At 55.1% G+C, this 26,539-nt stretch overlaps 1 protein-coding gene across 1 annotated transcript; it reads right to left on the bottom strand.

The window, feature by feature from the left end:
• Nucleotides 1–107: 107 nt before the first annotated feature.
• Nucleotides 108–25,060, bottom strand: FOXK2 (forkhead box K2). The gene is made up of 10 exons (XM_070395428.1): nt 24,990–25,060; nt 23,651–24,541; nt 13,310–13,504; nt 12,143–12,290; nt 11,599–11,745; nt 6,747–6,940; nt 5,811–5,986; nt 4,647–4,943; nt 4,269–4,478; nt 108–1,902 (listed from the first exon to the last, which is right to left on the bottom strand). Exons 1-10 carry the CDS (start codon nt 25,058–25,060, stop codon nt 1,706–1,708), a joined length of 2,526 nt encoding a protein of 841 aa, XP_070251529.1. The 3' UTR covers nt 108–1,705.
• Between the last annotated feature and the right edge of the window lie 1,479 nt (nt 25,061–26,539).

Here is a 26,539-nt window from a genome sequence, read left to right as displayed (position 1 = left end):
CGTGCGCGGATCTGCAAGTGAGATGCTGCCACTGTCACACACGTGGCCTCTCATTCACCGGCTGGTTCCGTTTTATTTGTTAAATGGCTGAGTTATAAACCAAGCTATTTGCAGTAATTTCATAATTTTTAATATGCATGATCTGCAGTAACATTGTGACAGCTCCATACTTTGGATTGACACACAATACTTAGAACAGATTTATCATATTTGGTCTTTAGGTAAATAATAAATGTTTTAAAATTGCCTAAATATACCATTCTGAGCCATTTCATTCCATCAGGAAAATACAGGGTTTTTTTCCTCTCTTAAAAAAAAATTAAATACCAAAATAACTACATTTAAATAAATAACGTTATGATGATGACATTTAAAAATTCACAATAAGGCCAGAGCCCTCCTAGTTGCCCGGCTGCTCAGCCCTGAGCCCCCAGAACACTCTGGAAAGGCGAGTGGTTTCCTTCCGGAGGAGCCGAGCCAAGGCCGGGAGGTGCCTTCTTTCCATTCTCTCACCTGTGTCTCCCGTCCTCCTGCTTCTGTTTCTGTAGGAGAGAAGTCGGCCTCAGCGGATTCAGTTTCGAAGGGTGATGGAATTTCCTATCACAAATCAGAAAACGACCTAGATGTTTCCCATGCTTAACCGCAGGGCGCTTGCTTCTCAGGCTCTTGTATTAACACGGAGTTTCTGCTCAGCCCAGCAGCTGCTCTGGGTGCGTGGGCCAGAGCTGGGGAGACAGCTGGTCAGACGGTGCTGACCCGGTGACAGCACCTAAAAGAGCGGACATGCCACCAAGAGAGCGGTGACAGGTGAGAGGGCGTGAGACAAAAGACTGAATTACCCCCCCTCCCCAATAAAGTAGGAATAGTTCTGTTATTTTAAACACACAATACTGAGGAGACTTGTTTTACTTAGAGTGGAAAATTATGCCAGGGACCAAGTCAACACAAAGAAACAACAAAAAGTAGCAAGAAAGAGAAACAGTTAAGTGCAGCCCGCAGCCCAGCAGTTCATCCATGCAGCCGGCGCGTCCTGTCCGTCCCACCCTGACTCGGAGGAGCACACTCATCAGCAGCTGCTCTGAGGAAAACGGGCAGTCGTCCTCTCGTCGCTCCTGATGGACAGTCAGTCCTCCCACAGGCGGAGAGCAAACAACGAAAACAAACAGAACCATGTTGTTTCTTTTCTCCAAATGAAACCCACACGAAAGGTCCTGTGATTCCAAAGTTTCCAAGTAGAATGGAGTGATCTGAAATGCCAAAGACCCATTCTTTTGTAAAGAAAGAAAGTACACCCCAAATATTCTAGTTCCAAGTGTGAACAACAAAATACTGTCTCCCCTGCCAGCCCCGGGGGTCCTCGGAGGGGTGGGGGCTCCTGCGCTGGCCCCGAGGCGGGCCTGTCCGGGCGATGCGCTGGCACCGGGCCTCATCCTCATCCTCACTCGGGAGGACCGAGAGTCTGCTCGGGGTTAAAAGGTGGGCGCTGGGCGGAGACACTGCCGGCACCAGGCTGCCTGTGTGGTTTCCAAGTTCAGGTGTGAGTTTTGTCTGAAAGGAGTTGTAAGGCCACCTGGGTCTTGTTTCAGTGCTGACATGAAGTCCAACCGCAGGCCTCTGCCCCCGAGAGCAGGCGCTCCAGCGTCGGGATGGGCAGTGTCTCCTTTTGGCACCAGAGTTGACAGGAAAGTTAGAAAGCTCTCGGCCGCTAGTTCTGGACGCCCTTCTCCCTCGTGGCCGCTGGAGGCGTGTCCACACTCAGGGCGATGACGATGCTATCGCCTTCTTCAGTCTTGCCCCGCTTCAGCTCCGGCTGCTCTGATTGGTCTCCGTTCTGGCGCTTGGTGGGCAGGGAGGCCGAGGCTGAGGCGTGTGTCGCCAGCATGTGCAGAGGACTCGCCGCTGCTGCAGAGAGACAGTGAGTCAGACCCAGGCTCTGCCTATGTCAGCTTCCCCCTGTGACCTGCACAACCCTGATGGCCAAGGGGACAGGAGCCTGGGCAAATAGACTGCATGGTTGTGGGTTATTTTTCTTAAGATACATTTTTTAAAATATATTTTTTATTGATTTGAGAGAGAGAAACATCGATGAGCGAGAATCATGCATCGGCTGCCTCCTGCACGCCCCACACTGGGGATGCCACAACCCAGGCCTGTGCCCTGACCAGGAATTGAACAGTGACGTCCTGGCTCCTGGGTCGACGCTCAACCACTGAGCCACGCCAGCCAGGCTCTTAAGATACTTAAAAAATATATTTTTTGCCGAAATTGGTTTGGCTCAGTGGATAGAGCGTCGGCCTGCGGACTGAAAGGTCCCGGGTTCGATTCCGGTCAAGGGCATGTACCTGGGTTGTGGGCACATCCCCAGTGGGGGATGTGCAGGAGGCAGCTGATTGATGTTTCTAACTCTCTATCTCTCTCCCTTCCTCTCTGTAAAAAATCAATAAAAAATATATTTAAAAAATAAAAATAAAATAAATATATATTTTTTAATTGATTTTTTAGTGAGAGAGGAAGGGAGAGGGAGAGAAACATGGATCTGTTGCCCTGATCCATGTTTACACACCCCAGCCAGGGATCAAACCCACAACCTGGTACGTGCCCTGCGGGGACTGAGCGGGTAACCCTGCCGCCCTCTGCCCAGGGCTGACGGTGGGCGTTCTGGTAACAGCTGACTTCGTTTTTATCACAGGAGAGTGCGCCATCCTGACAGAACCTGGGGAGACTGAGGCTCAGGGTGAGGCAACGGTGGGCCCAACAGCAGATGGCTTTGCTGTGGTGGCCAAGGAGCCCCTGACCCCCCTCCATGCCGGATGCCGACCTCTCCACACAGGAGGAGGGAGCAGGCACGGGGCTCCGGCTCCCAGCTTCTCCCTGGCTTCCACCTCAACCACGGGCCCTCCCTCCTCGTAGGCCAACATGGGGCGTCCCTGCTGGGCACAGCATCTCCACCTGCCCCAGGCTCTGGGCCCCCAGCAAGCTCCAGGTGGTGAACAGAGGGTGGCCCTGCATTGAGAAAGCGCCACGGCCTCTAAGGGAGAGGGGGACTGGGCTGAGGGAGCCAGAGACGACAGCGCACGCCTGGCACGCGTGACCCAGGCAGCAGCGTCCGCTGGGGGTCCTGCCCTTCCACCCTCGGGCCTGAGGGCGTGGGGCCCGCAGCAGAGGACCGGACGGCGCTCACCCCCCGAGAAGGGCGAGCACACAGGGGCCTGGAGAAGTGACAGCTCTGCCCCCACAGAGCCCAGAACCCCGTCCAGTGGGGAGAGCAGCCCCAGAAGCTGCCAGAAACACTGCGGGAAAACAGCCAACCAGCATCCCTGACGAACGGATACAAACACCCTCCACCGAGCTTCAGCAAACCCAGGTCGCACCCTGTCAAAGGCTCCTCACCACGACCACGTGGGGCTCATGCGAGGAACACAAGGAACAGAGGGAAGAACCCCCGGGTCCTCCTCACACAGAAAAGCACTGGGTGGGACGCAGCACCTTTCACGACAAACTACGGGCAAAGCAGCAGCAGAAGGGACATTTCCCAGCATCCTCCAGTCCCGACAGGACAGCCCTGCAGCCGGCATCAGCCTTGGGGTGCAAGCTGATGCTCCCCTGGGAGGAGGGTGCGGAGGGCCGCCTCTGCGCTGTCCCCGCCCTGCGGGTCCTGGCCCGGCCAGGACACAGGAAGAGGAAGCCGGGCTGTCTGCACTGGCAGGGGACGCGTCTTACGTAGAAAATCCAACAAATTCACACGAGAAAACGAACGCAGCAGCTTAGGGGATGAGATCAAAACAAAACCCGCTGCATTTCTCTACAACGAACTAAAAAGGAAATGGAAAAACAATTCCATTGACGAAAATACCAAGACGCCTCTGTCTCTTATCCCAGAGCCAAGTCCTCCATCTGTGTCTTCTCCACACATCCCATCAGGACCCGGTGGACAGCGACACGCACAGGCTTCAGTGAGCCGTCCTCGACCACGCCCGACACTCCCCTGGGGGACACTGCCCGGCACAGGTCAGCGAGGACACCCCAGGGACACCCCCCAAGCCTCAGGCTGCTTCTAGGCCATAGGCAAGTCCACACACCAAGGGGGAGCACTTTTCTCTAGGCTGTTCCAGACGCTCCTCCGCTCGGCCCCTCCACGGTGATCCTGAGAGCCACTCCCACCAGCACGGCCGAGTCTGCGGGGTTGGGGCTCTAACCGTCGTGCTAACAGTCGGACGGGAACGCTGAGCGTGCCCTTTGGAAAGGAGAGGAGGGTGCCTGCTGCTTACCGTGGTTCACCTGGCCATGCACGGCTGCGGGGATTGGCACCACGTGAGTCCCGTTCTGTGTTACAGTTTTTATTGGAAGCTGGTGCTGACCTAGAGGTGGCTGCGGCACGATGGTGACTGTCTGGATGGGGGTGGTCTGTGCCGTCTGGATGACCCGACTGGCAGTGCCCAGGGTGGCCTGGCTCAGCGCAGGGATAGGTTCCACTTTCACTGAAATGAAAAGAGCGGCCATGGCACGGACTGCACTGCGGGCGCTGAGACCCTCCCCCGCTTACAGGAAAGCCCTGTGGCCAGCAGGCCTGCTCTCCCACCTCAGTGAGGAGCACGGGGACGCGGGGCCGGGAGGGCTGTGGCTTCTGGAGCTGGGCAGAGGCTCACCTTTCACTTCTCGGTGGTCTCCGTTCTCCTGCGGCTCCGCTTTCGGAGGGGCCAGCACGGCCGTCTGTGCCACCACAGCCTGCCCGGCGACCGTGTACGTGTTCGCTGGGGCCAGTCCGGCCACACTGGTGACGGACACGGCTGGGATCTGGTGGACGACGTGCACCGTCTGCACGACGGGCTGCTGGGAGGTCGAGGTGGTCACAGGGGCAGCGACAGTGTAGGCGACGGGCTTGATGGTCGGGGGCAGCGGCCGCTGCACAGCGATTAACACGGGCTGACTGGACAGCGGGGAGCCTGCGGGGAGGACGGAGAGTGAGGCTGGTGTCCCATGTCCCTCCCACCCGTTTCCCCAAACCTGACGACACGCGGACTGACCGACAGAACAGGGCAGGCCCCATCCACCTGTCACGGTAAAGTCACTCACGATGAGAGACCTGCAGTTGATCAGGGACGTTTCCTTCACAGACCCAAGTGCCAGCAACACAACATCTGCTCCATTCACATTTCTTACAACAGCTCTTCCTACAGTTCTTTTCTCATGAGAACAATTTGGACACAGGAATGGGAGGAGGCTGCCCATGGAGGCCCGACTGAGGGCCATGCTCCCCTGGCTCAGCCTTCCTCTCACCCCTGAGCCAGGGAACGAGAGGTCGGGACACGAGGCCGCGATGAGCCTGCACCAGCCTGAGTCAAGGAGACACAGATGACAGGACCAGGCTGGTCAGGGGCCAGGGATTCCAATACAGCAAAGCGCACACTCACCAACCAACTAGGAACCAGAAGATCAGTAATGTGGACACACTCCTACACTTCTGTTTGTTTTTTAGTCCCCAGGGCACGTCTTTATTCTGCACTGTGACTTTATAAGTAAACTGCAAAATGCTCACCAATCATCAAATGGACGTTTTTTTGCTGCTAATCAATCAATGTCTAATTTGTTATTTTCTTTTGGGGGTGTATCTTTTTCATAAATTTTTAAATGATGAAGCAACTAACTAAGAAACAGCTCAATTCAAAATTACTTCAGACACCTACACAGTGTCACCTGCGGGAATGCCCAGGGTCCGGGAGACCGCGCTCAGGTCCTGTGCGGTGTCAGGCACCAAGGAACCAAGCCTCCCATTCCTCCCCCAGGAGCTGCTGCCCCTCCCGCCGCCTCACCTGGTGCACTCTGGGCAAACCGTGCCTCCTGGATGACAGCCAGCTTGGGCTGTGAGGCGCCAGGCTCGGGCTCCAGGGGGGCCGGCGACCCTTCCCGCGACAGGCTCTCGGGGGTCTGGGCCCCGCTGGAGTGGGCGGACAGCACGCCGGCGTGGTTAGGAGAGGCGGGGGCACTTCTGCAGCCAAAGAGAAGACGGGTTCTTAAAGGTCAAGCTCGCCGTGCTGCCTTGTTTCTTCACAATGTATTTTGCAAAAGGGGTGTCACTGGTCTTCTGCCCATGATCCCATGACCTTACTTTCTCTGTGGACACTTGTGACTGAGGGGACACTCAGCGAAGACTCGCTTGTCGGTGCCAGGGTCACCGTGTCCTGGGCGCCGCTGCCCATGCCCAGCGCAGGCCGCACAGCCACGGAGGTGCCCACTGGTCAGGCAGCAGGCAGTGTGCAAGCTGGTGGGAGCTGCAGACTTATGTGATTGTCATTTCTTTTTTGTTTAAAAACAGTATCCATTAATGAAGTTAAAAATGTGTCATTTTAAACTCGGGCAATTAACACTGTATAATTTGATCCAGTTTAAGCAGCTACAAGGTAGCTTTAAAGAGCTTCCACAGGCCAAGGGAAAGGAAAACACAGTATTGATCAATCTGAAATGATACATTGTGACTCATCATATTACAATACGCAATGAGTTCAATGAAGCAGCAACTGCTACATGGAAACAAATTTAAATAAAACTTTACAAACAATCTGAATTGTTTCCGACACTGGAAACAAACACAGAGCATCCAACACTTTGTCTTTCCAAATCCCCATCCCAACATTTCATCATAATGCATTTGGTACTTCTTTCATTTTCCAAAGGAAAATTGACCAATACATCGAAGGTAAATTTACTGACCATGAAGTGAGGTCTTTTTGTTTGTCTTTTTTCCTTACCTAGACGAGAGCGGTCCCAGAGGGGTTCTAAAGCAAGGCACGCCCCTAGGCCGTCTTTTCCTAAAAGCCTGCTCTATTAATTTGCTTTCAGAAGCAGGATCTATCCTCCAGAATGAGCCTTTGCCTGGTTCTTCCTGGGAACGTGGTACTTTGATGAAATAACGATTCAGAGAGAGATTGTGGCGAATTGAATTCTATGAAACATAAAAAAAATACATAGAATTCATATATTTCTTTGCTGAGAAATAAAAATGTGCTTCATTTCAGTGCCCTGCACAGCAGAACCCTTGGTGCCAGGCTCCTGCAGAGGGCAGGGAAGTCTGAAAGCAGCATGTGCTGGGGGCATGGTCCCTCCCGAGTGAGCAGACAGGGGGGGCTGGGGGCCCTCAGCAGGAGGGCCAGGAACTACTCCACGAGGAAAGGAAAGCGCTAAATCCAACGGGAAAATGTCAGCTTCCACCTTTTTTCCAAGAGGGAAACCGAGGCTATCACTACGGCCACTTGTCTTTCCTGCCACCCTCGCCCTGATAGACAACTGAGCCCAGATAAGCCGATCCTTTAATATCCTTTTTGAAGCACAGAATTCGCTTTCAGAAGCTGTCACAGCCATCCACAGTGAGCTCCTCCAGTACCAAGCAGTGGGCCAAGCAGCACAGGGGAAAATGAGCCCACGGCTGCCAAGTGTCAGTGACACCATCTCCGGGAGCAGCTTCTACCTGAGCCTCACACCGACCACGTGAGACAGGCGGGGAACTCGGCCCTCAGCTCCCGCCCATCCTTGCATCAAGGAGCTTAGCTCAGGGTGGAGAGAAATGCTTTTGGGCAAACTCCACTGCGCCCTGAGGAACGGCTGCAGCAAACCTGGCCCTGAGCTGGCCGAGAGCCCCACACTCAGCTCGTTCATGCGTTCACTGGTACATCAATGTTCACATTTAAATGAACACACTACCCAGGTTCCTCAATGGTAATGAAAGTAAAAGTCTGGGTTATCCAAACATCATTTCTAAATTCCCCAATTAACCTTCTGCTAGAAATGCAGCCATGGCCTCAACTTCTGAATCGCCAGAGAGGGCTCAGTCATCAGGACGTGGCAAAGACTTCTGCACACAATCCAAGTGCCCGCTCAAGGGCACCAGCCACAGGGCGCGGCGGAGACTGAAGGACACGGCATCAGTTACTACACTGGCAACACGAAGGAGCCGGCTGGATGGTGTGAGTTATGAAATTTCTATAAACAAATGTATATGAGATTTGTAATATTTTAATAACCACAGGTACTTGCTAGACTGTTTTATCATAGGCTTTAGCTGATAACCAACCAAAATCTTTCAATCAATTCCTGCAGAAAACCAAATCTGCCCCCATAAAGACAAGACAGTCCTCCAACTGTACTCAGGCCTTTTAAAGTCTGGAGAAGACATGTTCCAAGGCTGCCGGTGGAGAAGGCACAGCCAGACGGTGACACACTGCAGAGCACCGTGAGCAAGGCCACCCGCAGCCGCCGCCGGGGTCCAGAGTTCCTCCAACCGTTCTGGGAGCCTGGCCACCGAGCGGGACTGCACAAGTGGCCGCCAAGTCCTAGGGCAGGATGATGTCTGACTGTCACTGTAGGGCCAGTGTGCAGCTGCCGGGAGGGGAAGGACCTGAGCACAGGGGGACCCACAGAGAAAAGCCAAGACCAGGGTCGCCAGGCTGCTGCTCCCCCTCCAGACGAAGCCCCTGCAGAGCAGGTTCCCAGACCAGGGAGCAGCTGCTTTCTGTTCTGAGATGTCAGAGGCCCGGTCGCACCAGAGTGGGGTCTCACCCCCTCTCCACCCTAACGACACCTCAGGGGCAAAGAGCCCCAGGATCCCCTGTGACTTTCCAGCCAGTAAGACAGGAAACGTGAGGAAATAACATGAGGCACTTAATGCAGACACAACAGGATGAAGCAACTACGTTTCTACATTCATTTAATAAGGCCTTTGTGATTTTTTAAGAGAAAGAAGGGAGGGAGAAAGAAACATCGATTTGTTGTTGCACTTCTGCATTCATTGGTTGACTCGTGCATGTGCCCCGCAGGGATCAAACCCACAGCCGTGGCGTCCTGGGACAACACTCTCACCACCTGAGCTACCCGGCCAGGGCAAAGCCTCTGTAATTTGATCGAACGAAGCTCCATGAAACCACACTGGCTCGGACTCCAGTGGTGCAGAAGCTGATACCGTGTTCACAGAAAAGGCAGTTACTATTCTTAAAACTACACCGAGGAGAGGGCCTCACACCGAGCACCCCTCTCCCAAACCCCAACGGTGGCTGCTGCCGCGACCGGGAGCCGGCACCTCCTGCCCTCCGCTGACCCAGAGGAGAGGCACACGGTCCCTCAGACTCCTGCACGGTCCTCCCTGAGGCCCTTCCCACGCAGACTCCGTTTCTCAAGGGCAGTTTGTCTGTCTAGTCACCAACACTCAGCACTGAGCACTCAAGTGTTTGCTTTGCACAGAAAGTGCTTGTAAAGAAACTTGGGAATGAGACACAGCCAGCACCTTCCAGAGGACAGAGCACAGAGCACGCCCTCGACGGGAAGAAACCAGCTCTGGTCCGTTCAGAAGCCGAGGGCCCCAGAATTCTCAGACTCGTGGTCACAACAAACACCTTCACTTTGGGCTGGGAAGTTGTCATTATAAATCCTAAGAAAACATTTTGGCACAAATATACAACCAAAGGGGAGAAGCATGCCATCTCTCCGGACAGGTTCCTAGATCATCCTGTTTATCCTAGAATTTCCTCTGGATTAATACAAAAGTCTTGCCATGGGCGGACAACGCTAGAAATCAAAAGTCAGCCTGAGAGGCAGCTGTTGACTCCCATTAAGTGCTCAGAACGGGTGGTGGGCAGTGTCGACACCTCAGGAACCCACACCACGCTCCACCTCCCGCCCCGCCCCAGGCCAGGACACAACCTGGAAATCCACACTGATAAAGAAAAAGGATCCTGCTCTTTTCTAAAACCGGCTGCAGAATGGTAAGGACTTCGGCCGAGAGGAGGAGGGACGACACGGGGATGAAGTCTCACACGGCAGACGTTGGGAAGAGCAGCTCAGAGACTCTCCTGACAGTGAAAGGGCACATGCGGCCCAGGCGCGGCCCAGGCGAGAGCTAGGACTATGGCGCCGTGGAAAGAGAACTGGAGGGGGTGTGTCCTTAAGGCAAAGGGGGGGCTGCAGCAGGAACCCCTTCCCGCTAGAGCAGCTGGAGGCAGGAGGCGTGAACTGTCCCGGAGCAGCCTTACACAGCAAGAGGCACAGTCGCCCTTGCGACCTTCATCTGGACAGAAAAGAAGACGTTTCAATAAAAACAAGCGATAAAGACATAGTTCAACAGAGAGGGGGTCTGACAAGTCACTCCCCGGAGACAGCAGCAACCGGGCACCGGGGCGTCCCCCTCGCCACGGCCATGGCCCTGGTCCCTCGGCGCCTTTAACGAGAAACCCTTTTGATGCTCAGAAGCAGCTCTCACTCAAATGGATGATGTTGGGAAACACGGGGAAATACGACCATAAGGGAAACGCGTCCTTAATTCTGGCCGGAAACTCTCCCTCCATCAAGCCCAGCTGACGGGCTCTTCACAGCATCAGAATCGCGCACACGGGGAGCTGAGCTCCACGGCAGCCAGATGTCCTGCTTCTGTCGCCCGCTCCTTCCGAAGCCCAGCCTCGCTGTCCAGCTCAAGTCCGGCAAGTTCTGCAAGGGTTCATCAGGCAACTGGGAAGAGACCTGCCAGCCTCTCACTGCCGCCAGGAAGGCCGCCCGCTGGGAGCACCCTGGCCAGGGGGGAGGCTGGGTCCCCCCACTGCAGACTTGCCTGACTAGGACCCTGAGACAGGAAGCACTCGGGGCTGGGCTGGGAGCCTGCTTTGACTCACACATGCACCTCTGCAGGCGGAAGAAGTCAGTTCTTACCTCCCACTAAACAGAAAAGGGCCCCCCGCCCTCGCCTACATCATCTGGTTATGGTTCAACAGACACATTTGTCACAAGATCATTTACTCATTAAGCCTCAAAGGAACTCTAGCCATTCCTGGTTACTTCATGAATTTGAAAGTTAGAAACGTGCATTTCTTCTCTCTCTCATTATGCTTTAATATTCTAGACTTCAAACTTACCCTTTCCCACACTGTCTGAATGACAGAGATCCTACTGTGTATACATACCCAGTAAATACACAACAGACCACAGAAAAAACCTACACAATGTAAAGGTTTAAAAATGAAACTAAATTAAAAAGCTAAACCATGCAAATATTATGCATTGATTTCAAAGTGTCCTCTGAGGAGGCCCTGGTTCCAGACACCCCAGGAATGGGTTGAAGTGCAGGCGGACAGGCAGGTGGGCTCCCCACTTCAGTGGGCCGCGGGGCACTCATGTTTTATGTCCTGGCTAACCAGGAAGATAGCTTTGAAGAAGGGTTCCTCAGTAAATAGTTGGAAAACTGTTTCTAGGCAAACTTCTAAAAGCGAGGTACCTCAGCAGACGGCATGCGTAAGGGAGACAGAACAATGCTGGGCTAACTCCCCCATTTCAGACATGACGTGACGGCCCAATCGAAGAGAACCGGCAGCCCCCCGCCTCCCCCGCCCCGTGGGGGTGGTGACAGTGCGAAGGGAGGCTGAGCGGTTTTCTGGAACCACCATGCCTTCCACTGGGCACCAAGGGTCAGAAAAGGCCTGGCAGCAGCGGCCTCTCCCCAAGGGAACACCACCCCTCACTCAGCACCTTCTCCCCGGGGCGGGTCAAACACCACAGCGGAGCGGGAAGCCCAACCAGCACAAGGCACTGGGGGGAACACTCCGCAGCAAACTGGAATGGATTTACCTGCCAGCCCTTGTCCGCAGTCCGGTAGTACGGGTAGTTTTTAGTGATGTGCGTGTAAATTCCATTGAGGGTGAGCTGTTTATCAGGAGCCATTGTAATTGCTTGTACAATTAGTTGTGCATAGGAATAAGGTGGCTTTGAGTCATCCTGTATTCAAGTGAAAAAAAAAACAAAACCAGTACTGAAGTTATCAAGACCTTTTACTAAATGTCCTAAACTTTAGGATTCTTGGTGTTTTTAGTGCGTCTGTGCTCGTGTGCATATGTGTTCAGACGTGTGCACACACGCCACCTTCAGCATTGGGACACAATGGACATCACCCCACAGGGCTGAAGGTTCTCCTGTACCCGTGTGCTCAGCTCTCAGCAGACCCACTACCGCGAGCAGGCTAAGCAGTGACCAGACCCCAGAGCCAGCCCACATCCACTCCGACGTGCACGTCACTGACAGACAGCGTGGGGAGGCTACTAGACACGCAGGCCACACAGCGAGGCGCTGGCTACACGATGGCCCCGGTTCTATTTCAAGACGATGAAGCATTTACCTTGGGGCTGTCTCCACCCGAAGCTTCCTTTTCGTTTTCTGGCTGTGAGGTGTCAGCCATGAGACTGAGGTCAGATGCGATCACACGGCCCATTTTGTACCCTGAAGACCCTGCTCCCCGGGGGCTGGACGGGCAGGAGTTGGCAGCACTGTGGACGAGAAAGACGTCGCATCAGCCTACCACAGAGTGACCACCACCCCTGCTTCCATAGCTGTTCTGGTTTCAGGGAAAACAAACTGAGAGTAAGAGAACATCAGCATTTCCCATGGAAAATAAACTCGTCCATTCTCTGTGAAACTGACGATCGCCCCAAGAAACATGGGGACTTGCTTCATATCACGTGTGTCATGTCACGTGATCACAAAACAAACCTCCCAGGAGGAGGCGGCCCCACTGCACCAGTGAGGAAGAGAAGCTCAGGATGGTTCTAGAACTGACCAAAGACAGAGCCACACGTGATGGCTCCAGGGCTCCGGCCTGGGGGAGGGACACAGCACAAGCTCGCGCCCCCTACCAGGGAGCTGAGAACAGGCTGGAAGGACATGCCTCCAGCCACCCAAGATGGTCAGGGCGAGTCGGGAGGGGGAGGGCAGCGGCCTGCAGGGTCCCGTGGCTGCTCTTGACCTGGCGTTCAGCTACTGTCCTCTGTGAGCGAGGCACAGCCTGAACACCGTGTACTGGGCTTCAGGTTCCACCGGGGACAGTGCACCCCAACGGCACCGTCCTCCGCTTCCTGAGGAGCCCAGTCTCTCTTGGGAAATAACGAACACAAGTTGGTCACTTCACTGGGATCCAACTCATCAATCCGAAGAACAAGTCATCAGAATTGACATAAAATTGTAGCAAACCAAAAAACCTCAAAATGAAAATGAAAATCTCGGACTTTAGACCAATATGACAAGTAAAAGAACCCGTAAGTAAAAACTAGGAACATCTGGGAAGCGTGTTTCATAATATCAGGAGCTGCGAGCAGATAGTGTCTGGTATTGTAAGTGTCCTCAGCATCTCCTTTCCACGGCTGCCAGCCCCTGGGAAGGGCACAGGGTCCCTGTGTGCTCCTGCTCACCACTGTGACTCCCCATGGCGCTGGAAAGGACCAAGGCAGGAGGAGAGGACAGAGCTGCGGACACGGACCGTACATGGCCATCCCCGTGCAGGCCCGCGTACCTGATGGTTCCCGTAGGGGAGGGCAGGGGGCTGATGAGGTGGGCCATGGTGTCTGGAATGTTGATGGTCAGGGGCGAGATGTGGGCCTGCACGGGCTTCACCGGAGACTCGGGCGCCTCCTGCTTCTCCCTCTTCTCGCTGGACAGGGCAGTGAACGTGATCTTGATGTTTGTGCTCGGGAACCTGAACGTGCACCTGAAAAAGAGCCAGCGTCAGTGCCTGTGGCTGGACTGGAGGACGGAGTGCCCGCCCCCAGCAGGCACAGAGCCCACCTGCCCCAAAGGCCCGGGAGCCCTGTCTGCTGGGGAGGAGGCCCTAAGAAGCCCGCCTCACACTCGCCACAAACCAGGCATTTATGACTTTAAAATACCAGTGAACAAACACTTCAGACCAGCCAAATAGGAAAAAAAGAAAAGGAAGAAATGTTTATTGATTTTAGAGAGAAAGGGGGAGAGAGAAACATCGATCAGTTGCCTCCTGTACGTGCCCCGACCTGGGATCAAACCCAAAACCTAGGCATTACTCCTTTTATTTATTTTTATATATATGTGTGTGTGTGTGTGTATATATATATATATATTATTGATTTCAGAGAGAAAGGGAGAGGGAGAGAGGTAGAAACATCAGTGAGAGAGCATCATTGATTGGCTGCCTCCTGCACACCCCCTACTGGGGATCAAGCCCACAATGGGGCACGTGACCTTGACCAGAATTGAACCCGGGACCCTTCGGTCTGCAGGCCAACGCTCCATCCACTGAGCCAAACCAGCCAGGGCTAGGCATTACTCCTTTTAAAACAAATGCACAAAACTGCCCAGCTGGCGTGGCTCAGTTGTTGAGCATCGTCCTATGAACCAGGAAGTCACAGTTCAATTCCCAGTCAGGGCACATGCCTGGGTTGCGGGCTTGATACCCAGTGTGGGACATGCAAGAGGCAGCAGATCAATGATTCTCATCCTTCCTCTCTGAAACCAATAAAAAAATTATCTAAAAACAAACAAACAAACAATAAATGCACAAATACATTTTAGGTCAGTAGATTTCAAGCAGACTTTAGTACCCTTACTATCCATTATTCCTTTCAAGATAAACATACAAGAATAACTGGGTCATTAAGCAAAAAGACAATTCTGTGACTTTCTTATTTAAGAAAAATCATTCCTTTTCCTTTAAAAACTATCAGCGTTTTCACTGAGCAAACAAAAGTCAGACATATTAAATTTGGGGGGGAAAGGTTTACAATTTAACACTCTGGTTCACCTTTAATATAGTTCCTTGCCGTGACTCAAGTATATTAAAAAAATAAAAAGAATGCAAGCCAAATGCCTTCAAAGAATAAAAGTTAAAAATAGCTCCACAGACTCATGGTCTCCGAGTCTGCATTCACACCCAGTTACAAGCACCTGATTCGGGTTATATTTTTAAACAACCCAACGACCAGTGATGGCGTTCAGCTGGCTCTGCCCACTGCCCTGTCCTACTTGGGTGCTCGCCAAGGAAGGGTCCAGCACGTGGTCCCCGCACTCCCGGCGACATCGTCAAGGCGATACCTCCCAACTCCTTAGTTGGGGCAGAGACAGCTCTCAGCAGGGTTGGGGCCTCCCTGCCACCAGGCCTTGCCCCCGACTTCCCTCAGAGGTCAGTCATCCACAGCCTCAGTGGACAGAGCAGAACCAATTCAGATCAGTAACTGTATTCAGAGAAGCAGAGTGGACAAAGATGGACAGGATGGACGAGGAGAGGGCGAGTCCGAGGCCTGGAGCAGCAGCAGCTCCCAGAGAGGAACACGGACGTAGACACGACACAGGATGGCAGTCGTGGGGCAGGAGGCTTCGAGCCCCTGGGGCCAGGCGCCTGTCAGCACCGCCTGCAAGTCCCCACCCCAAGGCCTTGCCTTCAGGGAGCCCCTGTGCCTCAGCAGGTCCACAGTCCCTTGTTCACATTTCCCAAAACCCTGACCTGGACTCCTTGGCAGCCCATTCTGACCTGAACGGAGAAGGAGCTAATTATAGCCTCTAATTATCCCACTTAGAATATGCATGTGTTTTGTGACATTGGCTGACAGGGTGCTGGGAGCACACACTGTGCTACTTTCCCAAAACCCAAGACACCCCGGGCTCCCGGGCTTCAGAGGGGGCCTGTCCCGGCACCGCCTGCTGGTGCCTTTCCCTAGGAATTTCCTCAGCAAGATTCCCATTTGTTCAAGAGGAAATCAGATGGCTTACTTCAAAAATGATTAATCCATTAAGCCACTGTCCAGAGGAGACTCTCCATTTGTACTTTTGTTGTTGTCATTAATAGGCAATAAATGCACATAAAAATGGAAAGCCATCAAAGACTCCCTCCTTCCCAGGGCTCCAGGCTCTAGCGGCAGCTCTCAGAGTGGACCCAGAACCATTCACATGAACAACTAAACCAGCAAGAGAAGCTGCCTTGAGAGGCAGGCCCTGGGCTCCAGCAGACAAGTGGCGTCTGTGTTTCCCCAGCTCCCCGCCCCCACCCGACTGGCACCCCCACGGAGGCCCCCACAAAACCGCCTACTGAAAGGTGTCCCATCTGTACTAGTGCACAGAAAAGCTCTTCCCACCTCCTGCCTTCTCGGTAACTAGAATCCCACGCACGGTCACATCTGATCTTCAAAAGGTTAATCCCACTCCATATGACCAAACTGCAATGGGTCTTGTTTTTTAAATAACATTTCACAGGAAATCCTGACACCTGCAACAAATGGCTGGGCCTGGAGGGCATCGTGCTGAGCACAGTAAGCCAGACCCTAAGGGGCAGACCCTGCAGGATTCCGTGTGCGGTCCCTCGCGTAGCCTGACCTGTGGCGGCCAGGAGCAGTGGTGGGGCTGGGGCTGCAGGTGGGGGGAGAGGAGGGTTTCATGGGGCAGCTTCAGGTTTACAGGACGGGCTCCGGAGGTGGGGGGTGGTGGTGATGGATGGCTACACTGCAAAGTGAGGTGCTTCAAGCACTGAGCTGTGCACCCTAAAGATGGTCAAGATGGCAAATACTATGTTGTGTGTATTTTACCACAATGAAACAACACTTTTAAAGAGCACTTACAATTGTGTCTGGAACATAGGTAAGCACTCATAAGTCTTAGTTATTGTTTCTTTATTTTTTGTCAAAGACATTCATCAAGAGAGTGAGAAGACAAGCCAGCCTGGGAGAAAATATTTGCAAAAGACATCATGATAAAGGTCTGTTATCTAAAATATGAAAAGAACTCTTAAAAGTCAAGAAGAAAACAATCCAATTTAAAAATAAGCAAAAGACAGTGGTTGAGTGACAACCGATCAACCAGAAGGTCATGGCTGGTCAGGGAACATGCCCAAGTTGCGGGCTCAATCCCCAGTGTGGGGCGTGCAGGAGGCAGCCGATTAGTGATTCTTTCTCATCATTGATGTTTCTCTCTCCCTCTCCGAAATCAATAAAAATATATTTTTTTAAAAAGAAAAATTAAAAAAAAAAGAGCAAAAGACCTGAACAGATACCTCACCAGACACCCTGGGCTGACCCCTCGGCAGTGCCAGCCTGACCCAGAACGAGGAGCCTGGACACAGACCCAATTTGCAAGGACTCGGAGCTGGGAGAGCTCCTGGTGTTCAGGGAAACCTGTCAAAACCCCGGCTGACCATCAGCTATGAGACAGGACTTCAAGGAGCACACTGTGGAGGACAGTCTTTGCAATAAGTCTGCAAAAGTCACCAGGTAAAAAGGACTCCTATGGCCTTCAACCAACAACAAACAGCAAACCCTAGGGAGGAAGGAGAATCTGACTTCCAGAGCTATCTACACTAATAAAAGAGAAACATGCAAATTAACCGTCCCTCCACGATGCCCACCAGCCAATGAGGCGTATGGAAATAAACCCGACAAAGATGGCAGGTTAATTTGCATACACAGGCCCTGGGCGGCCGGGGGCGGGGCAGGTACTTCCCACCCCACAGCCACTTGCATGCGCGGGCGCCAGGGAGTCGGGGAGCCAGGGTCAGGACAGCGCGCACGGACGCCGGGGAAGCTCCTGCCCGGCTGGCGCGCGCGCAGGTGCTGGGGAGCCAGGGTTGGGGCAGCGCACGTGGAAGCTGGGGGCAGGGCCCGGAAGCTCCCACCCCACTGGAGTGCATGCGCAGGCGCCAGTGCCAAAAGGCCTGTGTCCCTGGGACAGGCGTCCTCGGGAGCCAGGCCACACAGAGTCTGTAGGCCCGCGCCTAGGCCCGGAGCAGCCGAGGTCCCGGAACGTGACAGAGGGTGCACGTCGGGCTCAGGGGACACCCCCCCCCCCCCAGTGCACGAATTTTGTGCACCGTGCCCCTAGTTCCATTATAAAAGCCAAATGTCCAGTTTTCAACAACAAGGAAATCATCAAACATAAGCAGGAAAGTCTGGCTCGGTTAAAGGAACAAAGTAATTTAACAGAAATCTGAAAAAGGTGAGACATAGGACTTGCGAGACAAAGATTTTAGAACAACTGTGTTAAATATGTTCAAACAGCTCAAAGGAAACCACAAAGAACTAAAGGAAACAGGAAAACGATGTATGAACAAGACAGGAATATAAAGAGAAATTAAATGAAGGAATGAAACAGAAAGTATAGTAACTAAAATGAAAAACTCAGCATACGGATCCAACAGCATATTTGAGCAAGCAGAAATAAAGCCACAAACTTGAAATTATCAAGTCTGAGGAGGGAAAGGAAGAACGAAGAAGAGTGAACAGAGCCAAAGGACTCACGGGGCATCAGCAGGCAGCCAACAACATACACATTAGAGAATCCCAAGGTGTAGAGAGAAAGGGGCAGGAAGAATATTTGAAAAAACAATGGCTGAAAACTTCCCAAATGAAAGACACGAACCTACAAATCCAAGAAGCTCAACAAACCCCAAGTTGGATAAACTCAAAGCATTCATATTGAGATATTAATTAAACCATCAACAGACAAAGAGAGAACCTTGAAAACTGCAAGGGAGAAGTAACTTGTCATATATAAGGACTCTCTCAATAAGGTTAACAGATGGATTCTTCATCAGGAACGAAAAGAAAAAACCTGTCAACTGAGAATTACATCCAGGAGACCAGGCAAAGTGGGAACAGAAGACTCAAGGAGGAACCAGAACGGGCAGTTTATATTTGAGCTACAGCTTCTTCCATGTAACTCCAACAGCTGCACAACTGATGGGCACAATCCTAACATCCTCCATCTGTTTAGAAATGGAAAAACTAGCATTTTTAAAACATCACCTTCACACTCAAATGCTATTATATTCTGAAAACACCAAACAAACAAAAGACCAAAACTACGTTGGAAGTAAGCCTCCAATTCACTTGTATAGGGTTTTCTATTTCTTATAGAGTAACACACTGTTTCAAATCACAGGAATGGCGATGTGTGCCTTAAACATGCCCTGGTGTATGAAGGTTCGTTAGCAAATTTAAAAATCCTCATTAAAAACTGGGACCGGAAGTTCCGGAACTATTATTCATTTTCCAAAAAAACCTTTCTCCTCAGCAAAGCATTTTACAACAGAAAAGTCTGCTGTTGCTATAACAGCCTCACCTTCTGGAAGGTGCCCACCAACCACAGATGAGGCTCTGCTGAGCTTCTGCACCTGCGCCTCTAGGTGGGCCCTGCGGGTCAGCGGGGGAACGAGAACCGGCACCGTATCGGACTAGAAGCCTGTCCCTAGGTGACCAGCATGAGAATGTTCACAGAACAGTCATGTCCTAAGTCAGCAGTCAATGGGCACAGGTTTGTCCCTGTGCCACTTCTAGGACCCGGTCCCCCATTGGAGGAGCAGCAGGGGAGAGAGCTGAGTGAGAAGGTGAGTTACAGCCTCACGACGGAAGGGGCTCCCAGACCCATCATCCTAGGCACCCCCAGCAACTCACCCGCCTGGAGACCTGCAGGGGAGCCCAGCTTCCGGTCCTCACTGCCCCCAGAAAGAAACCTTGGCCCAGGTTTCAAAAGCGTATGTGGTTCTCACACATCGACAAAGCCGCTTGAGAAAGAAAAAGCGTGCACTGTCCATGGAAAGCTCTATGACCGACAGCTGCGAGGCACCACTGTCCTTCCCATCAGACCCTTTCCTGACGGAGCCCAAGGCAGCCCTCTTCCTCTTCCCCCGAAACAGGAATATTTGCGATGAGGCTGACAGGTTGGAACGGAGCCTTCGAGAGGCACCCCCCATGGACCTCTCCAGGCCCAGCTATCAGCTGACACTGACCACATCACATGTCTGTCACACTGGATCCCCACGGCTCCTCCACACCAGGACACTTGTGATGGACAAACACATGTCCAGCAGGGACACAGGCACGGTGCTAATTGTGTCCCATGATGACAGGCAGTTAAGATCCCCATGTCACCGACGAGGGAACTAGAACGCAGGCAGCGCAGGCAGTCCAGCTCCAGAGCCATCCTCCCCACGTCCGCACACAGTGAGTGGGCACACAAGTCCCACCATGTAGGCTTGTTCCTCAAAATGTGTTAGAAATTCAAATTATTTAAAACCTCAACCGTCTAAACTACTCGTTAAGTGAACATTAAAATGACAGTCCTACCCCTGGAAGAACTAGACGCTCAGTGAAGAAGTGAGCCGGTTGTTGTGGTTTTTTTAACTTAGTTAAGTAACGATTATGCTAAAATAGCTGCACGGTGTCCCCGATGTCTACAAACCAGTGATAAAATGTATCTCCATTTGCCAAATGAACGCATGCTGTGCTTTTAAAGACAAATCATAGTGGTCACTATAAGCAGCTACTTTGTACCCTGAGGCTTTTCACAGCGCAAAGCCCCTCTGCCCCACCCACTCGTGGGTCCAGCGTCTGCCTCCTGGACCCACTCTCAGCTCTGCCGACAAGCTAGTCAGAGTCTCAGATCATGAAGTGAAGGCGGTTCGGCCTCCCCTACAGCCCTGGGGCACGAGAACACACCATCCACGCAGAGAACAAGCTGACGGCTGCCAAAAGGGGGGGGTGGGCGCATAAAAAACGTCAGTGAATGGACAAAGGAAGAGGAAACCGCCGGGCTGCACCAGTGGCTGTCGGGTCTTCAGACAAGACCCCCCATTTTACCTTCCTCTCCTGGGAACTGTCCTCCTCCACACCTCGTCCGTGTCACTCCCTGGGCATCTGGGCCTCTGCTTCATCTCTCAGTGGTCCCCTCACCCACTGCACGCTGGTGATCCACAGGGTCTCCGCGCCTCCTACCCTAACCTCATTCCGCTTTCCTTACAATTCCACCCCACCCCCAAACCCTCTGACCCCCACTCCCTCCTCATCTCCACCGCACAGGCAGCCTCCTTCCTCCTCCTGACGTCCTTTTCCCGCGGTCAGCTCCTCTCCGCACGCTCGTCCCATCACTGCCCTCGGTCTGGTCTGCCGTTCCCTAGAAACCTCAGTTCTGCCCCATCCCTGTTTCTGCGCAAGACCCAGCCGGTGAGTCCCTAGTTGTCCTCCTGGAGCTCCCCTGGAAAGCACAGAAGCCACTGTCCGTGGCCTCTTTCCAGTCTCACCTCAGAGGACGCCGTCTCTAACTTAGTGAGAAAGCCTTCACGTGTGACATCACCGAGCGTGATCTGCAAGTTAAAACCCGCCACATGGGAAAGGCGGGGCTGCTGGATCCCTGACAGCTAGTTTAGCCTAGGAACACGGCCACCTTCAAAATCAACAGTGGCAGTTCTGCATGTTAAAGAGTTTGGAGCAATAGTAAATCCAACTTCTACTTATATTTGGCTATTAGATACTGTAGGATCTTATTGATAAAAAATGTCAAATTCAGTTGACATTTCAAAGTATGAACAATTGTTAAAGAATTGCCTATTTTTCTTTATAAATTATACTTTGTTTGCTACCATGGCAACAAGAGTAACAACACACTCAGACATTCCTGCCCAACCAATCTCCCCGAAACACTTTCCTGCTCACTCAGGCCCCAGAGCAGGTCCGCAGACAAAGGCGGAGCCTGTCCTCAAAGAGGACAGTCTGCATTCTGTCTCTGCCGCCGTGAAAAACGATCCCCCGCCAGCCCCGTCCCGCCAGCCCCGTCCCCGCCAGCCCCGTCCCCGCCAGCCCCGTCCCGCCAGCCCCGTCCCCGCCAGCCCCGTCCCGCCAGCCCGCAAACCTCAGCTCCAGAGCGCGCCCCCAAGGGCTCTTCCAGCCTCAATTTCACCTTCTCCAGCCGCCTCCAGCCCAGCCACGCCCACCAGGCCACCTCCACCTGCCCTTCCAGCAGCCCTGCCAGGTCACCCAGGGCTCCCCACCGAGCTCACAGCATAGACCCCCCCACCCCCATTCCCAGTAACTCCTGCACCTCCAGCCAGGTCAGACACCCCTGGGGATAAAAAGATGCATACGTGTGGAAATCACTTGTTTTCTGGAAAACCACAGGCCCTGGCATTCTTGCACATACGCTCATGGCCGCCATCACACACGCACACACACGCGCGCGCGCGCACACACACACACACACACACACACGCACGTGCTGGTCCCTGCTGGGCACGGGGCTCACCAACCACCGAGGAGAAGGTGCTGCATTCACATCTGACTCAGACCATTTAAGAACTCTCATCACATCCTCATCTTTCTCTATTCCCCCCCGATTAGTGCATTTGGTATTTTAACAAAATGACGAAGCGCACTTTAAGCCTAACTACCCATGCACTCCGCTCTGTCTGTGAATGTTTAATACTAACTACAAAACGTACATTCATCTTACTGTTGGCGTTGGAATAAAATCCTTGTCATTCAAGTAACGGACCAGCCATGGGTGTCCTACTTTTTCCCTCCTCAGTGACCGTCAATTCAGCAGGCGCCTTTGAAACAAGAGGATGTTCCAACCTCTGCATAACTGCTCCACATTCCGCTTTCAAACTTAACAATTTGATGTTTTCACTTCAAAGAACTTGTAACATAAAACTGAGTTTAATTTCAAGAAGAATTCCTAAAAGCTCGTCTACGTTCAGCTAAACTAGTGCCAATCGTCTCCACGCGATTTATTCCATCAACCTGCGCTGTGACCACCTGCCGGAACCTTAAAAATGCCGCCTCACAAGAAGGGAGGTGCTGCAAGCCCTACAGGCACCCCGACTTCACGGGAACAGCAGCACCCCGCGTGGGCAGAGGGCCCGGGAGGCAGAGGGGGCCCAGGCCCGGCCCGCCCGCCGCTCTCTCGGCCGCTCGGAGGGGAGGGTCCTGCTCCCTCACCCACAGGCCCAGCGGCTCGAGGCGAGCGTTCGGCCGGGTGGTAACCGAGTTTTCTGTAAAAACACCTCAACCTCCTCAGAGTGAAGAGCGTCCTCTGGTGCGACCTGGAGTCACTGCACCGGGAGGAGCCTCGGCGCTGGGCGGCCGGAGCCTAAAGGCCCGGGAGGCCCGGGAGGCGCGGGCGTCAGGCTGCCCTCCGACCGCACCGCACCGGCCCCGAGCCAGGAGCCGCGCTCAGTGACAGTCCGGCCTGCGGACCAGGCCCCTCGCCGCCGGCAGCGGGACCCCGAGGGCGACCGGCTTTCCGGGCCCGCGGACGGGCGGGCGGACGGGCGGACAGGCGGGCGGACGGGCGGACGGGCGGACGGGCGGACCGCGGGCCGCTCCCAGCAGCTCCCCTGGTGCACGGCTACGGCCTCGCAACACACCTGACTTTTAAAAAGTGACGTGAAGTGTCCACTTTCCCCAACGTTTCACTTCGGGTTCTGGCAAAGCCTTAAGAAGCATCCTCTTCGGGCCGCCAAGGGCCGGGCCGGAGGAAGGGGCGCAGCTCACAGACCAGGCTCCCGCGGTAACTCACCAGGGAACCCCGCACTCACCAGGGAACCCCTCATTCACCAGGGAACCCCGCACTCACCAGGGAACCCCGCACTCACCAGGGAACCCCTCATTCACCAGGGAACCCCGCACTCACCAGGGAACCCCTCACTCACCAGGGAACCCCGCACTCACCAGGGAACCCCGCACTCACCAGGGAAACCCCCAGAGCGAGAGGAGGCGGCGGACACAGCCCGGCCCGGGAGGAAGAGGCGGCTTCCCGCCGTCAGGCTGCCGTCTGGCCCGCGCGCCGGCTAGAAGGATGCGCGCAACTCCCACCCCGGGGAGCCAAGCCCCCCCGGACCCACGTGCACAGGTGCCTACGCCCGAGCTTTGGGGGCCGCGGGGGTGGCCGGCTGCCGTCTGCGTCCTGGCGAGTGGGGTGCACGAGTCCTGGGGGGGTCCGGCCGGGGGGACGGGCGGGGGTCGGGTCGCCGGCCAGAGGGCGGCCGGGGCTGCGGGCAGGAGGGGCGGGGCGGGGCGGGGGCGGGGTCCTGCTGGTGGGGGCGCCCCGGGCCCCGGCCCCCACTCACACGCGAGGCAGCTGCAGCGGCGGCGCCCCGCGCCTCTGGAACACGCCGTCCACGAACACGCCGTTCTTGCCGAGGCAGCGCAGGTAGAAGTCGCCGCCGGCGTCGGGCCCGGGCTGCGTCGAGGGGTCGGGGGCCGCCGCGCCATGGCCGCCGCCCGGGGGCGTGAAGATCTCCAGGTGGCGCCGGGAGATGAAGCTCGAGTGGCCCATGCTCACGTCCACCGAGCCCTGCGACGAGTTGCGGCCGATGGTCACCGAGCGCTTCTTCATCAGGTACTCGAACTCGCGGCCCTCGAGGCGCGCCACGGCCCAGCCGCCCGGCGGGGACCCGCTGCCAGCGCCGCCGGCCCCGCCGCCCGCGGGAGGCCCGCCCGCGCCCGGGAGCGCCGCGGCCGCCGCCGCCGCCATGGGCCTGCGCGGGCCGGCGCCTTCCGCCGCCGCCGCCACGGAGCTGAGGCCCAGCGAGGCCGCCGGCCGGCGAGCGACGAGCGGCGGCGAGGGGCGGGACACGCGCGGCGCGCTCGTGCGGCGCCGGGCCGCTGACGGACGGGCGCGCCCGCCTATGGAGGCGACGCACGGCAGTGGGGCTACCGGCGGCAGCCAATGGCGAGGCACGTCGCCCGGCGCTGCACGTCCCGCCGCGACGCCCGACGCAGGCGGCTGGGCGGCCCGGAAAACCTGGGGTGGAGCTGGGTGGCCCGGGAGCGGGGCGCGGCGCGCGGCCGGCGGGGCGGGGGCGAGGGCCGGGTCAAGGTCGTGCGGGCGGCGGGGCCCGGGCACCTGCTCGGGGGCAGAGGCTCCGTCGGGTCGGACGCGCCCGCGGACGCCCAGGGGCTGCAGCGCCCGTGGCCTCTGCTGTGTCCGCAGCGCCTCCAACTGCGGGCACGGCCTCCTGGGAACCAGCAGTTACCGTCGGAGACCATCCAACACCGACGGCTTCCACGTCGTCAGGTTTCACCGCGTCACAGGCACAGGCAGACGCCCCCCGTCCAGAAGGTCATGGTCTGGATGCTCCGAAGTCAGCGGACGCCCTGCGGGTGCGCGAGGGCGCCTCGGACACGCTGCGGACCAGAGCGCAGCACCCACGCCGGTCCTGCGGGCGCCCTCCGTGCAGCGGGGCGGGGGGCGGGGGGCTGCCCTGCAAAACGGGGACCCTCCGAGCACAGCGGGGACCCTCCCTGCACGACGCACGTCTGGTTAAGGGTCAGGAAAGCCACTCAGCTGGTCCCACGAACCACGGGCTCCAGGTGCCTCCGCCGAGTCTAAGCCACAGCCCGTCTCCCCTCCCGCCTCCGCCGCGGGGGCACGTGGGCCCGGAGGTCCGCGCGAGGAGCTGTCACTCGGCCAACGTGGCGGCCGCTCTCGCAGGGCGGGGCCCGCGGTCCTCGCGGTGCAGGGTCTGCCCGTTCATCCTGGAGAACATTCGGGACCAAAGGACACCGTTTAAGCTCGGGAGGAGCTCCGTGTGCTGAGCAGGAGAAAGTGGACCTTCTGGGCCAGCTCTGAGGGCAGGAGCGACGGGGCCCGCGCACAGTGTGCGTGTGTGCGTGTGTGTGCGTGTGCGTGTGTGAGTGCGTGTGTGTGTGCGTGTGTGTGTGCGCGTGTGTGTGTGTGTGTGCGTGTGTGCGTGTGTGCGTGTGCGTGTGTGAGCGTGTGTGTGGGTGCGTGTGTGAGCGTGTGTGTGGGTGCGTGTGTGAGCGTGTGTGTGTGCGCGTGTGTGCGTGTGCGTGTGTGAGTGCGTGTGTGTGCGTGTGTGTGTGTGTGTGCGTGTGTGTGTGTGTGTGGAAACTCATTCCGAAAGACAGGGACGTTTAAAAAATAAACATTTAAAATAAATGGAAATGAACGTGTCCCTCTGGATGTAACACTTGTGTGTGTTATTTGCCATAAATGTGTTTGCAATCATAGTACAAATTCCTAAGCGTTCAAACTGCTTTGAACCAGAAGTATGGCAGAATGTTCTAGATAGGGGAAAAAAACACAGCAGTTTCATTAAATACTCGGTTGTATAGTGGAGAGGTTTCAGGTGGTGTAGAGAAACCCCTGATTTAAAAACAATACACAATTTTAAAATAAAAATAAATAAAAGCAATACACAACTGATGGGAAAGAAAGAGCATTCGACTGGGCCGGCGCGCCTCAGCGGATGAGCGCCGCCCTCTGAGCCAGGAGGTCAGGGTTCGAGTCCTGGTCAAGGGCATATGCCCGGGTTGCAGGCTCCACCCCAGTGTGGGGCCTGCAGGAGGCAGCGGACCCATAATTCTCTCTCATCATTGATATTTCTATCTCTCTGTCTCTCTCCCTTCCTCTCTGAGATCAATAAAAATATTTTTTTGAAAGAAAGAGTATTCGATTAAGCATAACCAATGTCTCCAGGTCGCCGTTGACAGAGCGACCGTGAGGTGTGTTGTCCCAGCTCCCACACCCGGGTGCTCTGTGCCCTGCCTTGTGCTGAGGGCACACAGCCCAGGACACGCCCCACTCCACCTGGCTTTGGGGAGCTGCGCTGAGATACACTGATTGATGGTGTTTGGAGCATGTGCTACCTGCTGTTAAGAAACGATACGAGGCTACTGGAAATGCTCACCTACTTTAGACGTGTTTTCATCCACGGAGTGTCTGCCCCCTGCAGGGAATGGGCGTGTAGCCTTGCACTAATGTATCTCCGGTGTATCCTTACTGTGGGCACACGGCGCCTGGATAAAAAGATGAGCAATGCCAGGCCCCGTGCAATGGAAATGGTGAGGACCTCACCATTCTCAGAGGGAGAGGAGTCGCCGAGGGCTGGGACAGGCAGAGGCCGGGCTCCCACTGCGCCTCCCATCCATTCCCAGGGCTCAGTGAGCGTCCATTGTACACCAGCACAGACCAGGGTTGGACACACAGCAGT

The sequence above is a fragment of the Myotis yumanensis genome, unplaced genomic scaffold (genome assembly GCF_028538775.1).
Source record: "Myotis yumanensis isolate MYYU_CA2020_CCGP unplaced genomic scaffold, mMyoYum1.0.hap1 SCAF_16, whole genome shotgun sequence".
NCBI lineage: Eukaryota > Metazoa > Chordata > Mammalia > Chiroptera > Vespertilionidae > Myotis > Myotis yumanensis.
This window is presented reverse-complemented; position numbering and strand designations above follow the sequence as displayed.